General features: G+C 38.1%; 2 protein-coding genes and 1 pseudogene across 2 annotated transcripts; all 3 read left to right on the top strand.

The window, feature by feature from the left end:
- The first annotated feature begins 7,041 nt into the window (after nt 1-7,041).
- LOC120177010 (monooxygenase 2-like) lies at nt 7,042-8,490 on the top strand. The gene is made up of 4 exons (XM_039183276.1): nt 7,042-7,115; nt 7,201-7,347; nt 7,424-7,869; nt 7,949-8,490. Exons 1-4 carry the CDS (start codon nt 7,042-7,044, stop codon nt 8,488-8,490), a joined length of 1,209 nt encoding a protein of 402 aa, XP_039039207.1.
- A 780-nt stretch (nt 8,491-9,270) lies between these two features.
- LOC120177016 lies at nt 9,271-12,318 on the top strand (annotated as a pseudogene).
- Nucleotides 12,319-13,671: 1,353 nt separating this feature from the next.
- LOC120177011 (mavicyanin-like) lies at nt 13,672-14,769 on the top strand (the record flags this gene model as incomplete). Its single annotated transcript, XM_039183277.1, has 2 exons — nt 13,672-13,954; nt 14,438-14,769. Coding segments are annotated over 2 exons (615 nt in total), but the record flags the coding sequence as incomplete, so codon positions are not given.
- Between the last annotated feature and the right edge of the window lie 3,050 nt (nt 14,770-17,819).

Consider the following 17,819-nt stretch of genomic DNA (forward strand, 5'->3'; position numbering starts at 1 on the left):
ATGAGCTAGGGTATTTATAGTTGAAGCTTAAGGACTAATCTTTGAAAATATCATAAAGTACAATGACTAAATGTGTGATTATCCCTTGCATATTTTCAAAAAAAGTTTGCTACAACTGTCCCATTTAGCCGCCCCATTTGCTTTTGAATTCACGATGGCTGCCAAATATTGTTGAAAAACAATATTTGACTTTTCAACTCCAACAATCTCCCACTTGAAGACTGATTTTAATATGTCTTCACACTTCGATCAATGCAACAACATTTCTAGTCTTGTTATTCTCTTTGTCAACATGTCTGCTGGATTTTGAGCTCCACTAATCTTTTCAAGCTTCAAAATCCCATCTTCCAAAAGAGACCGGATAAAATGATATCTCAATTGTATGTGCTTCGTCCTGGAATGAAAATACGGATTCTTTGCTAGATGAATAACACTTTGAATGTCGCAATACAAGACATTGTTTTCTTGTTTCTTGCCTAACTCTTCCAAGAAACTTTGGAGCTAAACCATCTCCTTGCTAGCTTCCGTAACAGCGACATATTCTACTTCAGTTATGGAGAGAGCAACTATCTTCTGTAGTTTAGAAACCCAACTCACTGCAGTACCTCCTAGAGTATAGACATACCATGTAGTGCTCCTTCTGATGTCAACATTTTTGGCTAAGTCAACATCTACATAGCCTGTTAGTATCGTATCTCCACCTTTGAAACAAAGTGTTTTGTTTGCAGTACCCCGCAGATATCTGAGGATCCATTTGACTGCTTCCCAGTGTACCTTGCCCGGATTATTAATGTACCTGCTAACAGCTCCCACTGCATGAGCAATATCTGGTCTGGTACAAACCATGACATACATCAGACTTCTAATTGTTGAGGCATACGACACCTTCACCATGTGTGCACGTTCTTCCTCCGTCTTTGGTGATTGTTCTTTGGAGAGTCTAAAATGAATACCTAAAGGTTTACTTACTGGTTTAGCATCTTGCATGTTGAAACTTGAGAGTACTTTGTTGATGTGCATGTGATAACATCAAAGTCCCTGACTTTGTGTCTCTCTTGATCCTTATCCCAAGAATATGCTTTGCAGCGCCTAGATCCTTCATAGCAAACTACTTCGATAATTTTTACTTCAAATGTATAATCTCTTGCATGTCTGAGCCTGCAACGAGCATGTCATCAACGTACAATAATAAAATAATGAAGTTGTTGTCGAACCTCTTGATGTAACAACAATGATCTGTTTGGCATCTGGTAAAACCACTGCTACTCATGAAACTATTGAACTTCTTGTACCACTGTCTTGGAGCTTATTTTAAATCATACAAGCTCTTCTTCAACCTGCATACCAAGTTTTTCTTGTCTGGTTCTATGAAGCCTTCTGGCTGCCTCATATAGATTTCTTCCTCCAAATCACCATGAAGGAAAATTGTCTTCACATATAACTGCTCAAGATGTAAATTCTCTGCAGCTACAATTTTCAACACCAGTCTGATTGTAGACAGTTTTACAACTGGAGAGAAAATTTCATTGTAGTCAATACCTTCTTTTTGTTGAAAACCTTTGACAACCAATATTGCTTTGTAGCGTTTTCTCTCATTGTGCTCTTCTTTGATCCTGTAAATCCACTTGTTATGGAGCGCTTTCTTGCCCGGTGGTATTTCATATAATTCCCACATCTGATTTGACATAAACGAGTCCATCTCATCTTTCATGGAAGACTCCCACTTGACCGAATCTTCCACCTGCATTGCTTTATCATAGCACTCTGGTTCACCATTGTCAGTGAGCAACAAGTAGTGCAAAGAAGGCGAATAACGCTGGGTTGATTCTAGAGGAGAGTCTTAGTTCCAGTGTGTCTGGTTCTTCTTGAACTGCTTCAGGATTGATCTGAACATCATTTCCAGAAATCTCCTCAAACTCAACAAATTCCTTTGTTTCAGCTTCAGTATTGGAGCTACTTGATTCTATGGATGACTTGTCTTTGTACATCACATTTTCATTGAAAATGACATCTCTACTTCTGATGATCTTCCTATTTTCATAGTCCCAAAACCGATAACCGAACTCATCACCGCCATAACCAACAAAGACATATTTGTTGGACTTAGCATCAAGTTTACTTCTTTCAGCAGAGTCTATGTGTACATAAGAAATACAATCAAACACTCTTAAGTGTGAAAGGTTTATTTCTTTCTTGTTCCAAACTTTCTCTGGTATTCTGCCATCCAATGGAACTGAGGGCCCACAGTTGATCAGGTAAGTTGCAGTGTTGATAGCTTCAGCCCATAGAAATTTGGGCAATCCGGCATATATCCTCATACTTCTGGCACGTTCATTCAGAGTTCTGTTCATGCGCTCTGCTACGACATTCTGTTGTGGTGTCATGGGAACTGTTGTCTCCATCTTGATCCCATTGTTTGTTTAGAAATCTCTGAATCTATTGTTTTTTTACTCTCATCTATTATCAGACCTCAATCGCTTGACTTTCAAACCAGTCTCATTTTTTACCATGGCCTTCCATTTTCTAAAGGTATCAAAGACTTCTGATTTCTTCTTCAGAAAATAAACCCACACCTTCCTTGTTGAATCATCGATGAAAGTGACATAATACAATGAGCCTGCAAGAGATGGAACTGGAGATGGTCCCCATACATCAGTATGAACCAACTCTAACTTTTATGCCTTGGGTGTCTTACCAATCTTTGCAAAACTGACTTTCTTTTGTTTGCCAAAGATGCAATCTTCACATAGTTTGACATCTACATTCTTTAAATCCGGCAACTTCCCTTTTGACAAAAGTGTCTTCATCCCTTTCTCGCTCATATGACCAAGCCTTTGGTGCTATAGGTTTGATTTTCCATCAGCATCTGCGGCTGCAATGATATTCTTTAAATTTGAGGTTACATAGAGAGTATCAGTCTTCTTACCACGAGCAATGACGAGTGCTCCTTTGGTAATCTTTCATTCACAGCCTGAAAAGGTTGTGCTATATCCTTCTCCATCAAGTTGTCCTACAAAAATTAAATTTTTTTTAGGCCAGGAATATGTCTCACTCCTTTCAGCTTCCAGGTGGTCTGGTTTGGCAACTTTAATCGGATGTCTCCTTTTCCGACGATCATCAAGGTTTCATCATCAGCTAGATGAACCTTCCCAAAATCACCACTGACATAGTTCTCCATGATTTCTTGGCATGGGGCGGAGTGGAAAGATGCCCCTGAATCCAAAATCCATGATTCAATCGGACTGTTGACGCTTAGAATCATGGCATTACCTGTCTCCTCTGTCATGTTGGCAGATTCCTATACGCCGGTGTCTTTCTTCAGTGCTCGACAATCTCTTTTAAAGTGACCATTCTTACCACAATTATAACAGGTAAAATCTTTATTTCCCGTTCTTGATTTTCCCCTTCTGGATTTCGATCTGCCACGATTTGAATTTCTTTCTGAATTTCTTTTTGAATTTCTTTTTGAATTTCTCCCTCTAGCCTCCGTGTGCAAGGTTGATGCTTCACCCGATTCTCTCCGTCAAATTTCTTCACTCAATACCAGATCCTGAACATCGTCGAATTTCAATTTGTTGTTTCCCGACGAGCTGTTGACTGTTGTAACAGTAGTATTCCAACTGTCTGGTAGAGATGATAAGAGAATTAAAGTTTGAACTTCATCATCGAATTCAATTTCCACGGAACTCAACTGAGTTATGATTGTGTTGAGTTCATTTATGTATTAAGCCACTGATGCCCCTTCCGCCATCCGCAAATTGAATAATCGCCTCATCAAATGAACTTTGTTTGAGGCTGATGGCTTCTCATACATACTGGAGAGAGCCGCCATGGTCTTTTCATTTGCTATGTTGAAAGCAACATTTCGGGACAACGTCAGTCGGATAACTCCGAGGGCTTGTCTGTCGAGAAGAGCCCAGTCTTCATTCTTCATGCCCTCTGGTTGTTTTCCTGAGAGAGGTTGATATAGATTTTTTTGGTACAGAAAATCTTCAATCTGCATCTTCCAAAAGTCAAAGTCTACACCATCGAACTTTTCAATTTTCACATCCCCTTCGTCTGCAGTCATCGCTCCCACTCGAATCTGGCTTCTTTGGATCGTTTATGATAATTCTTGAGAACCACCGTGTATTAGAACACCTTCTTCGACAAATTCGTATCGTTGACAAAATTTTCACTATTCACTATTCACGCGAATAGTAATGAATAGTAACCTCGCACAAAAAATTGACAAAATTCACAACCAAAAGCTCTGATTACCACTTGTTGGGAAATAAACCGAGTACGAGTAATTTCCCTATAACCAGATTAGTGAGAATGCGAAATAAAAGCGGAAAAATAATACCCGAAATTGATAACGGAGTTCAACTAATTATGCCTACGTCTCCGGACTGCTGCAGATCTTTTACTAAGAGAAAAAAATTTACAGGTGTTTACAAAACGCTCACTACTCACAAGAAAACTCTCTAGTATTGGGAGAAAGAAAAAAATGATTTGGGATGATTTTGAAGCTAAATGAGCTAGAATATTTATAGTTGAAGCTTAGGGACTAATCTTTAAAAATACCCTAAAATACAATGACTAAATGTGTGATTATCCCTTGCATATTTTCGATAAAAATTTGCCACAGCCGTCCCACGATGGCTGCCAAATATTGTTGATTGACTTTTCAACTCCAACAGTACAACCATTTTTGCTTCTCGTGGAATATAAAGGAAATCAACATACCAAGCTTGGCGCAGTAGGACGCGATCATACGGACTGCTGCTAAAGGACTAGTCTCTGAAGGCGGTAAACATCTTGATTATATGTCTGAACAATCAGCTTTTCAAATCCGAAGGTTCAAACAAGTTTTAGTCCTTCGAAAACGCCCCAAAGCTCTGCGTCAAAAGGTTTTGTGAGACCTAAATATTTTGTAAAACCTCCCAGACAAGAGCCGGAATGATCTCGGAAAAGGCCTCCAATGGCACCGTGACTAGTGGAGCGAGAAACATCACCATTCGTGTTTAAAACGATCCAGCCATCAGCAGGCCGTCCCCACCGAATATAAATTGGTTCCGAAGTAGCCTCGGATCTTTCTCTAGTGGCATTCAACATAATATTTGTTCCATTGAATACTGGAATGAAAGAATCAGCAGCTACAAATTGGTGTCGGAAAACAGCAAGATTTTTTGCTTTCCAAAGTTGCCAGATTAGGGATGCAAACAACACATTCCAAGGGCCTTGAATCTCAGTACAAAACAGCGTTGAATGCAGATTTTCAAGCAATCAATCATCGAGGGAGCTTGTAAAGAAAGTAGGCGATGGGTATTTCGCAAGCAAGAAGTTCCAAATCCAACGAGCATTTTGACGGTCTCTTAAGATATGAAGCATCGTCTCACTTACAGCAGCACAAACGATACATGAAGGATCTTGACTAAAACCTCACACGCATCGAACGGGATTTGTAAGAGCTTTATCGTGCATGGCCAACCATAGAAAGCCACGAACCCGTTCGGGAATCGGGAGCTTCCAAATGACAGACCAGCAAGTTCGTTTTTCTCCCCAAGACGAACGGCATAGCGTTTAATAAGCACTTTTATCCGTGAAAACTTGATTTTCACTTCCAGACCAATAGCACACATCGGTTCCCATGGTAACATTTGGATCAAGACAACGACGAAGTTGAGGAATAACAACAGGTGATAAGAGAGACTCGATCGTGTCCCAGTTCCAATAGTCATCAGGATGGATAACACTCTCAACTTGAAGCGAGATATCAAGGGGCCGAGTAGAAGATGCAAAATTTATAAGAGGACCAATCTATCCGTCCAAAAATTAATTGAAGATCCATTCCCCCATAGACCATGCAAGATATGCATAGAAAGAAGGTCACAAGTTAGATAATTGACGACAAAAAGGAGAGCATGCAAGCGAGAAAGGATAAACCTCTGCAATCATATATTTTTCCCGTAATAGCCGAATCCAGAAATCAGACGATGAATGAATTAAGGCGTTGCAAACTTTAAAAAGAAGTGCAACGTTTTGGAAGTCCATCTGCCTCAATCCTAAACCACCCTTCGACAAAGGCTGACAAAGTATCCCATCGGACTAACTAGATGGACGAAGCATGGGGTTTGGAACCCCAAATAAAACGATAGATAGCCCGTTCAATGTCATCACAGAGGGATTTCGGAAGTTTACTAACTTGCATAATATAGGCTGGGATACTTTGCAGAATCGTTTTAGCAAGAGTAACTCTTCCCATGAATGAGAGGAATACACACATATATATATATTATAAAAACAGAAGAGAATAACATTAAATTATAAACACTAAATATGCTTAAAATGAATAAATAATACAGAATAATATGAGAGAGGAAAAAATGGAAGCGACCCAAACTCACATGGCAAACCTAGCTCAACATTAACAGCAGAATAAATAATACAATTGGGCTTGATTATGTTCCATCATCACGTGAATTTCTGGCTACAACAAGCAAATAATGCAGAATTTCATCCAAGACCATATAAGTAGAAAGCACGAAGGATAGTCAAAACAGAAATCAATATGCGGACATAACACAAATGTTTTAAATTTATTATAATAATTTTGAGTGATTATAAGATATAATATGTTTAAAAATTTTCTTAGTCAATTGATAAATGATAACTCATATTTATTCTGCATACGGAGTTATTCCAACCTAGAGAACAACATTCATTTTCATCATTGAAATCATTTGACAGTTCCAAGCTTCTTATTTTCCGAATAACTATTTTGTTCTTTCTTAGCCGCCACACCTGCTACACGATTGAAGGTGAAGCAAGTGATAAAATACTCTTTTCACTCGATGATCTTCCCTAGGTCGACCACGTGCTACAATTCAATCTAGCGGACAAAGTTTAATCCGTTGTCTGCTATTGTTCGACCGGACAAATTGACTAATATTATCTACAAATCTGCACATGGACCTGCATTCTCAACACCATCATTTGTCATTCTCTTTCTTTTTCTATAAACAGCTTCTTCAATCCTCCATGTTTACCAGCCCTGCAATGGAGATCGTCAAGGACATTGTGATTGTGGGGGCTGGAATTTCCGGTCTAACTACATCCTTGGGACTTCACAGGTACATACATACATCGACGCGTACCCGCAACCTTCCATTTGATCATATTGTGTGCTATGTACTAACTGAATCAGAACCATTGCAGGCTTGGGATTCGAAGTTTAGTTTTGGAATCATCGGACAAATTAAGGATCACCGGCTTCGCATTCACGACGTGGAACAATGCCTGGAAAGCCTTGGATGTTCTCTGTATCGGCGAATCTCTCCGCCGACAACACCACCTTACTCCAAGGTACTGCATTTTAACTACATTGAAGCTTCAGTTAGCTATAAAACCGACGTTGATGGTGTTTGAACCTGGGTTCCAGCATGCTTGTTGCCTCTACATTTTCAGTCCAGCCAGCATCAGAGATATCGTTTAAGGGTCATGAAGTTCGTTGTCTTCAAAGGAGATCGTTGTTGGAAGCTTTGGCAAATGAACTCCCTATTGGAACTATCAGATTCTCTTCTAAAGTGGTTTCCATTGAGGAATCCGGGTTCTTTAAACTAGTGCATCTTGCCGATGGATCCGTTCTCAAAGCCAAGGTGCTGATCGGGTGTGATGGGGTGAACTCGGTTGTGGCAAAATGGCTTGGTTTGGAGAAGCCTGTTTTCACAGGCCGATCAACGGTTAGGGGTTACACAAAGTTCAAAGGCGGCCATGGTTTTGGACCGGAATTCCGACAGTTCGTCGGCAAAGGTGTTCGATCTGGCCTACTCCCTTGTAATGACGAGAATGTTTACTGGTTTTTGACGTGGACTCCATCCACCAAAGGTACCTAAATTAACCCCTCTTCAGAAAAATGTGACTTAAATTGAATAACATTCTTGATTCTTCTGCTAATACTTTGTAGAAGAAGAACTAGAAGATGACCCTGCTAAGCTGAAGCAGTTCGTACTGAACAAGCTCCAAGACACACCCGACGACATGAAATCAGTCGTCGAAAAAACCTGGCTCGATAGCATTGCGTCGTCCCAATTAAGATACAGAAGACCTTGGCATCTTCTATGGGGAAATATCAGCAAAGGCAATGTTTGTGTAGCAGGTGATGCCCTTCATCCTATGACTCCGGACCTCGGCCAAGGAGGATGTTTGGCCTTGGAAGACGGCGTTATTCTAGCAAGGTGTCTTGCAGGAGTGATATCGAAACCCGATATGGAAGGAACCGATGATGAAGAAGAAGAGTATAAGAGGATTGAAATGGGGTTGAAAATTTTTTCTCAAAAGAGAAGATGGAGAAGCATTGATCTCATTACGACGTCTTATATGGTGGGGTTTATACAACAAAGGAGCGGGATGATTATCAACTTGTTGAGAGAGAGATTCTTTTCTAGATTCTTGCCTGGGAGGCTGTTAAGAAAGGCTGATTTTGATTGTGGCAATCTTCAATACTGATCTACCATTTGTTTGAATGCCGCGATTTTGTTGTGTTTGATTTCTTCTAACATGGACAAATGTTGCAGACTGGATGTGCTTGACTAAAGTTCTCAGTAACATATACTTATAAAAATCTATTTATAATTTTATTTCATAACTTACTTTTCTAATCAATCTTTAATTAATATAATACGCCATCTGATTTCTCAACAAAAAAATAATAATATACCATCTAATTAACTATTTTTTTATAAAATTATGTATATACAATTATACATGTATATAGGGATGACAATGGGTCTTTGTTGAGTTGGAATTTTGACCAACTCTATTTGACTCGAGAATAATATTTTTTCCACCGAACTTAATCTGAAAAGTACACATCTTTCATTCGATTCGATTCGAAAAAATTATTTCCTTTTCATTTTTAATCCAACACAACCTAAAATTTTAAAGGTAAAAATCTACATCTGACATGTCCTTATCCAACGTAAATATATAAAAAAAAAATTTATTTATTAAAGTATGAACTTAATTAAAAAAAATAAAGAGTTTGTATTATAATAGTTATCCTAAACTGATAAAAAATTATATTATTCTTCCGAATCAGATCAGATAAGATATATTTCACACTAAACTCGAACCCGATCTCATCGTCCACAAAATCTGACTAACCCAACGTAAATTATCTTTTAATAAAATTTAATCCTATCAAAATAACTTGAGTGAAAATCGGTCAAATTCGGATTGAATTACTATATCTACAATCTACATATACGTACGAACAAGGCCATAAAACAGGATTTAAAAGAAAACCCTAGTCCTCTGCAAGCTCGGCTCTCGTTTCCTCCAAATCCGACACTTCGTTTCATGAATCAAAGGTCAAATTTTTCTCCCTTTTGCCTTTGACTTGGAAGCATCTCCATAATCGAAATTTCACCTTTTTCCCTCTTATTTTTTACGTTTCATTTCTATTTGAAATTGTTTCAGATTCTCATAAATGACTCAAGATGTGGAGATGAAAGAAGAACCAGCTCATTCCACTCCATTCACTTTGCACCGTAAGCTCACTCCATCTATGCATCTATAACACCCATTCCCCCTCTCGCACGCATATTTTTTACGCTTAGTGGTAAAGCTTTAATTTGCTATTTTCTAATGTTTTCTGAACAGGGAACTTGTGGGTTTACTCGGATTTGAATAAATTCTTCTGGGTTTCTGTTAGATTTGAAGGAAATTGGGTCTCTGATAGAGACCGGTGCGTATGACCGTGAAGCTCGCCGTATTTTACGGGCTATAAGACTTACTATGGCTTTAAGAAGGAAGCTGAAGCCGTCTGTGCTGTCCCCATTCCTCTCTTTCGCCCTTAGCCCTGGATCCTAGGCCCTTACTCGGCTTTCTTCATACCTTCCTAAGGTAGTCTTTTGATGGAACATTGCTATATTCAGCTATCATGTGGAATAACTTCTTTTTGTTTTTAGTTTCCTCTTATGTTAGACTAGATGTATTGGTTAATTAGAAGAATTGAAAATCAGACTTGACTAGCTCGTCACCTTCACCAGTTTAGTAGAAAATGGTTGCTAGTCAAGTTTCTCTCGTCTACCTTCATGTTCACCTTAGAAATATTTTTGTGTACAAGTACAGTAAAATGATCGTAACGTATTTAGTCTTGCGTTGATTGTTCTTTTAATAATCCAATTGTTGAATTTGTTTCAGGAAGATGAGCTGAGATGGAAGTTGATACTGCAACCTCAGCTGCTCAGCGTCCTGCTAAGCATTCCCTGCTTGAGCTAGAAATCTACTGCTACTTGCTTGTCCTGATATTTTTGATTGGTCAACAAAAATACGATGAGGTACATTAGCAAATGACTCCATCAGGACGTTTCCTGTTTCTTTTTACATAATGTTATCTCGTTTCAGTCGAAGGTATACTCCTCTGCAAGCATTGCTCGGCTGAAGAATCTGAATAGGAGGACCCTTGATGTCCTAGCTACGAGGTTGTACTTTTATTACTCTCTTTGCTATGAACTCGAGGGTAGCCTTGCTGAAATTAGGAGGTAAGCTATACCTTATTCAAATTTGACTTGTATCGAATGTTGTCTTTAGTATATATTCTGATGCGTGTTTTCTTTTATGGAAATCTCAGTCTGTATGTTTCTAGAATACATGATCAAAAGTACTGTGTGATATTCTAAGTCTAATTAGCATATCTTTAATTGACAGTAATCTTCTAGCCCTGCACTGGATTGCAACATTGCGCCATGACAAGCTGGGTCAGATGAATTTTCAAATATTTAAGCAATTATATCTCTAATGTGTTAGGGTGTTATATATAATTGTTTCTATCGTGTAGGAAACGCTTCTTAACCTGCAACTTCGCAATTACCTTCATTACAATTTAAATGACCAAGCTGAGAAACTGAGATCAAAGGCACCCAGATTTGAAGCTCATTCAAACCAACGGGCAAGTCATAATCTTAGTTAACTTTTTGTCTTTGAACAGTAAATCATAAAGTAACCCATGGGCTGAGAATATTGCTCACTTCATTTCATTCAATTTAGCTGCATTTTTATGGTTATTAAATGGTTTCCTGGAGGTTTGGCATGGTTACGTTTATGGTTGTCGCTTTAGAAACTTACAGTTAGCTTTTGCTCATATGAGAAAGGTTATCCTCTGAAGTTTTTCCGGTACCTCTTTTACTTGGGAAAGATTAGGACAATCCAATTGGAGTACACAAACTCCAAAGAGTGTCTCCTCCAAGCTGCTAGGAAAGCCCCTGTCGCAGCACTTGGTTTTCGGGTTCAATGCAACAAATGGGCCATTATTGTCCGATTTCTACTAGGAGAAATCCCCGAGAGGATTGTTTTTATGCAGAAAGGCATGGAGAAGGCATTGAGGCCCTACTTTGAATTGACAAATGCGAGTAAAAAGAGTTTTTCATACTTAAATTTTCTTTACATTCTACATATAGAAAATCAAGTCTGATTTTGGAAGCATGTCTTTCCTAGAAAGAAAATGGAGAGAATTGTGTGTATATCTTCATGTTATTATTCAAATATTGGATTGCTGTTATTTATATATGATTTTAGCACAAAAAACAAAGGGTTATAATCATTTGGATTGCCTCTTTGGTTTCAGTGGTTGCTAGATTTTACTAAAAGTTTTGAGAGTACAAAATGTTTGTGTATTTTCAGGCTGTCCGCATTGGGGATTTGGAGCTTTTTAGATCTGTGGCTGATAACTTCTCAAGTACTTTCAATTCAGACCGGACCAATAACTTGATTGTTAGGCTGCGGCAAAATGTCATTCGGACAAGGCTACGCAACATAAGTATCTCATATTCTCGATTCTCACTGACAGATGTTGCCAAGAAGCTTAGATTGGACAGTGTTGCCGATGCTGAGAGCATTGTAGCCAAGGCAATTAGAGATGGAGCCATTGATGCAACATTGGATCATTCAAATGGATGCATGCTGTCAAAGGAGACGGGAGACATCTACTTGACAACTCAGCCTCAAATGGCGTTCAATTCTAGGATTGCTTTCTGCTTCAATATGCAGAATGAGGCGGTGCGTGCACTTCGGTTCCCACCAAACTCCCACAAGGAGAAAGAAAGTGCCGAGAAGAGGAGAGAGAGACAACAACAGGAGCAAGAGCTTGCAAAACATATTGCAGAGGAAGATGATGACGAGTTTTAGAAACGTAATTTATCCACCATATGATAGTTTCATGGAGTTTGAACATTTTGCTTTTAAATGCTGCAGTGGAATTCTTTTGCTTTTGCTTTTCTCAATGGCTATTGGCTACTACTTCCATTGCTTTACAATCGTACACTTCGGAGTTGCACTTGTTTTAAGAACTTTCAATTAATTTTTCAGTGTACATTTTGTTTAAAATAATTGTGATCAATTAAGTAATCTTTGATTGCGGTTACAGAGATTATCTTCGGCAGTTTTGTCGTTACCTCCTTTACTTGGGAAAGATTAGGACAGCCCAATTGCAGTAAGCAGGCACCAGTGATTGTCTCTCTTGAGCTTCTAGGTAAGCCCTTATTCATGTAGAAAGGCATGAACTACACAACGTTAGCTCGAATCTATTGGGTTGTCTAAGACTAATAAAAGGTAGTGTTGTTACTTTTAAAGGACTCGAATTCAAATAATTATGTTTGGAGAATGCGGACTCGAATTCAAATAATTATGTCTGTAGAATACATATATATTGTCGATGAATAAGAAAATTCTGAATAAACATTACTTTATAATCGAAAGTATCTTGTATTCTTGTATTGCAATAGTTATGTTTACATGATGTCACTGATGGAGCCAGCTTAGTATGAGAGGTATCATATGTCATACCAATTTTTTTTGAATTTTTTTTACATAAATTTAGCATTCCACAATAATTTTTTTTCTTAAAAAAATTGATATTTCTAAATAAATTTTCTAACTCCACCCTACATGATGTATGCTCCTACTCCACCACCACATCAAACTCCACAAGGAGAAAGAGCCTGCAAATCACGTCATAGAGGAAGATGACACAAGTTTTAATTAAGAACTGTTAAATGTTAAGCTGGGACTGTTGAAGACTTGGGTAAGTGGGGTTCCATTATTTAACCCACCTTTAAGTCTATGTTCACTTTCTAGTTGGACTTATCTACATGTCGAACCATCCAACCCAAAAACTTTAAGTAGACTAACAACCAACATCTTTTATATCAAAGTATTTAATTTTTACTTTGTGCCCACGTTATCTTCTCCTCATCACATAAATGTATCAAGACTTGTATCTTTTGTTTGAAGCATCTCCTACCTTCCATCATTATCCACACCACATTCATTAAACATACGACTCTTCATTTCATCACTCATAGCTTGGAATTCATTTGTTCTAATGATTCAGTTCCAGTTGTATCTTATGATTGTTTATTCACTATTCGGTATTTAAATCATATTATTTTTGTTACTTTCTCTCGATCGTAAAGTTAAAATTCAAATCTTTTTCAGAGAAAATTTTATGGTACGTCTAATAGGAACGTTACATACGATGTTTTATTGACAGTTTTCTATATAAAAATTGGGACGAAAATAATTGTTAATGTATCAAAATAAAATTTAAAAAAAACAAATATCGAAATGAGAAAATGTGTATAGTTCAAGGATCAAATCGTGTAATCGTTTGTTCATTTATTAAAAATATTTGACGATGACACATCCTCCGACTGGTTAACTTTAAAATCTAATGTGTACATCGAACTTTCCAAAAACAAAAAGATCATCATTTTCGTTGCTTTCAAAGCCATGGAAGACAAGATTGTCTGTTACGTTAGATTCCCAGTTGTCATTCTTATGATCTGGTTTTCGTTCTTGAACGGTGCCGTATCTGAAGTCTACAACGTTGGCGACGAAAACGGATGGAACTCGGAGGTTGACTATGCTTCCTGGTCGGAGAAATACAATTTCACCGTAGGCGACATTCTAGGTATACCACTGACTGCTCCCTTCAAACCCATCTTTTCCGATTTGATTTTCCGGTTATATGTTTTACAAGGTTTGCCATTAAGCTAATGGTACAATTGTACTTAAATCATCCCAGAAACTTGTAATTCCATTATGGATTCCTAAAATGGTTCCCGACTTCGGTCGTGATTTTGGAATATAAAAATTAGGGGTGTAAATGAATTCGATTTGAATGAATAAAGTCGCGTTTGTGTTTATTTACTTATTTTTGGAGGTGTTTATATTAAATTTGTCTGTTTAAAATTTTAATATAATGTTCGTGTTTTTTGTTCGTTTAATAAATAAACATAAATTTTTGTTCATTCTCGTTTATTTTAACTTAATAAACGGACATTATACGAATGATTAACGAACAATTCATCGAAAATTCTGTTCATTTACATCCCAACACAAAATATGTCAACATATGCTAACCTGGGTGTCCATACTCCATACTGTGTTGTAGAGTTCAAATATAACAAGGGGCAACACAATGCCTTCGAAGTGACGGAATCTACGTTCCGAACGTGTGAAACGAGCGGTGGAGTTTTAGCAAAGTACGAGAGTGGTGAAGATAAAGTGAAGCTGAATGAATCAAAGAAGTATTGGTTCGTCTGCAATGTAACTGGTCATTGCCTCGGGGGAATGAGGTTTGGGATCCATGTCAAACCAGGAAACACCACTACTGATTCGGAGCCAGCTCCATCGGCCAACTCTGCCTGTATTCCTGCTTTTGATTCTTGGAGTTCTGGTCTTCCCCTTTTTGCATTTGGGATTCTGCTCTGTTTGTCTTCTTGATCTGTGATTGCTGTTAAGGTACCCTATTTTTTTTGTTTATTTTCCAACCATTTTATGTGCCAGGGTCTGCCCCTGTATTATTGGCGAATTCATGCTGCAACTTTCAGAAACTTGGTGACATACATGGTCTGGGTCAATAGGGTTTCTAAATTTCTGATTCGTTGGTTAATTTTGGGTTTAGATCCTTTCTTATTTGTGTTAATTTTGGTTAGTTGAGATCATTCAATTTGTTTTTTTATAATCGATATACTTTCATTTCATCCAAAAGAACCAATACGATAGAATCGATACCACCACTAACAAAGCCCTACTAACGCAGCACCAAACTATACAGACAAATCAAACAATTAAACTATGTCCCCAGTTTTGAACCAAACCAACCGGACCAAGACACACTCCTTACACCTAACCAGTCTATCCCTAACACAGTCCCTTATCAGCTCAAAAATATGCTTAGCACATCTAGGACGACGTCCATAATTCTTATTATTCCTTTCATGCCAAATGAAATAAATCATAGAATTTCAAGCAAGACAAACAATCAAATTCAATATCCCTTTACCTACCCACTCTAACACTTCAGTCCAAGAGGATCGTTGCATATATAACCAACAAGCGCCTAAAATCATAGATCACACCTGTCGAACAAAGCACAAATAGATGGTCTATATCCCCACCTGCCCCTCCTCACAAAGTAAGCACCAAGGAGGCACATGCAGCCCCCAATCCACTAAACACAACCTAGTAGGCAAACGATCATACATCATGCCCATAAAACAAAACTGTACCTCGGATGCAATACCTCCCCCAAACCACCTCATACTATCCCACTTTCTCCTTTTTGTTTCTATACAAATCTCAAGCATCCTTAGCTCTGTAAGGACCAATAGGATCCCCTATGCACAACAAACAGTCTCGAATCTTCAACAATTTCCTCCACACCCAGCTGCACCATGGATGAGACCTAGTATGCCATACACACTCTCCCTTCTCAGTGACCAGGCCACCCATAAAGTATCCGCACAAGTTAGCACCTGCCAGAGGTTTCTCATCATGCACGCCTTGTTCCAATTCAAGAGCTCTTTGATCCTCAACCCCCTCCTCCTTCGGATGACAAATATGCTCTCAACTAACTCTCGCACCTCTTGCATCACCATCATTACCCTTTAAATGAAAATACGGGAAAACTTGAGTAATCCTTCTCAAAACACCCACATGAATGAGGAAAATACAAGTCCAAAAAGTTTGTAAACCAAACACCACATACTATATGAGTTGAAGTCGACCAACAAAGGAGAGACCTCTAACAACCTAACCCCGAACCTATTTAATAACCTTATCTACAAATGTGCTACAATTCAAACTCTTAAAGGCTTCTAGAGGTTAAAGAGACCCCTAATATCTTACTGGGACCATTGCCAACCTAATCCCTATAACCCTAACAATCTTATCTAAAGAAAGGGAATGAACACTAGCACTAAACCATTCCGTTTTAGAATTATTCGTTTAAAGCCCCGAGATGCCTTTAAAAAATTCCAAAACATCACAAATCCCCTGCACCTACTCCAAATTCCCTTTGACAAACGCCAAAAAGTCATATACAAAATATAGATAAGTGAGCTTTAGTTTCTTACACCTAGGGTGGAATCCAAAAACCTATGATCCGTAACACAATTCAACAAGCATGATAAAACGTTCATACTCAGAATAAAAAGATACTCCGTGAGTGGATCCCTTTGCCTCAAACCCTTAGCCCTATCAAAATATCCTACCAAGCCCTCATTTAAAGCAATGTAGAATTTCGAATGACAAACACACGCATTGATCCAACCCCTGAGCTCATCCCAAGGACCTCCTAAACATGCAGCAAAACCCCCCAATCAAGCAAATCAAAAGCCTTCTTAAGGTCTACCTTTAAAGCACATCGAGAAGAAATATTTTTACGAACATAGCCTCTCATTACTTCCTGAGCAAACAAAACATTATCCAATAATTCCCTACCCTTCAAGAAAGCACTTTAATTCCCGAAAATAACATCTGAGAGAATCAATTTCATACAATCACAATGATTTTGTAACATATTGATATATAGTATTACAACATGATCAAATCTGAAACAATATACGGAGTAGGAACCTTGGTTAGTAAAGTAATAATCGTGGAATTAAACCCTGTTGACATTACCTTAGAACTAAAGAAATATTGAACATCATCCACTATCTCCCTACCCACCACTCCCCAAGCCGCTTGGAAAAATTTAGTTGAATACCCATAAGGCTGAGGGGCTTTATCCCCCCTTCATAGCAAAAATTACATCCCTTATCTCCTTAGAACTGTTGGGAAATAAAACGAGTAATTTCCATATAACCAGATTAGTGAGAATGCGAAATAAAATAGGAAAAATAATACTTGAAATTGATAATGGAGTTCGGCCAATTATGCCTACGTCTCCAGACTACTGCAGATCTTTTACTAAAGAGAGAAACTTTACAGGTGTTTACAAAACACTCACAACTCACAAGAGAACTCTCTAAACTCTTTAGTATTGGAAGAAATAAATGATTTGGGATGATTTTAAAGCTAAATGGGTTAGGGTATTTATAGTTGAAGCTTAAAGACTAATCTTGTAAATACCCTAAAGTATACAGGAACTAAAATACAATTTTCCCCATTACCATTTTCAACAAAAATTAGGCACCGAATTCGGTTCCCCCTTTCTTGACTTTCATTTTCTTAAATCGGTGCCCCCATCTTGACTTTCCCTTTCTTAACTTTCAACAATCTCTCACTTGAAGACTGATTTTAATTTGTCTTCACACCTCGATCAATACAACAACATTTCTAGTCTTGTTAGTCTAGCATGCCAACTGAAGCTGAACACAACTTTAGTTTTTCCGTAGTCACCGTCTTTGTTAATATGTCTGCCGGATTTTGAGCTCCACTAATCTTTTCAAGTTTCAAAATCCCATATTCCAGAAGAGACCGGATAAAATGATATCAAAATTGTATGTGCTTCGTCTTGGAATGAAAAGACATATTCTTCGCTAGAT

Source organism: Hibiscus syriacus, unplaced genomic scaffold, assembly GCF_006381635.1.
Source record: "Hibiscus syriacus cultivar Baekdansim isolate YM2019G1 unplaced genomic scaffold, ASM638163v2 tig00112276_pilon, whole genome shotgun sequence".
Lineage (NCBI taxonomy): Eukaryota > Viridiplantae > Streptophyta > Magnoliopsida > Malvales > Malvaceae > Hibiscus > Hibiscus syriacus.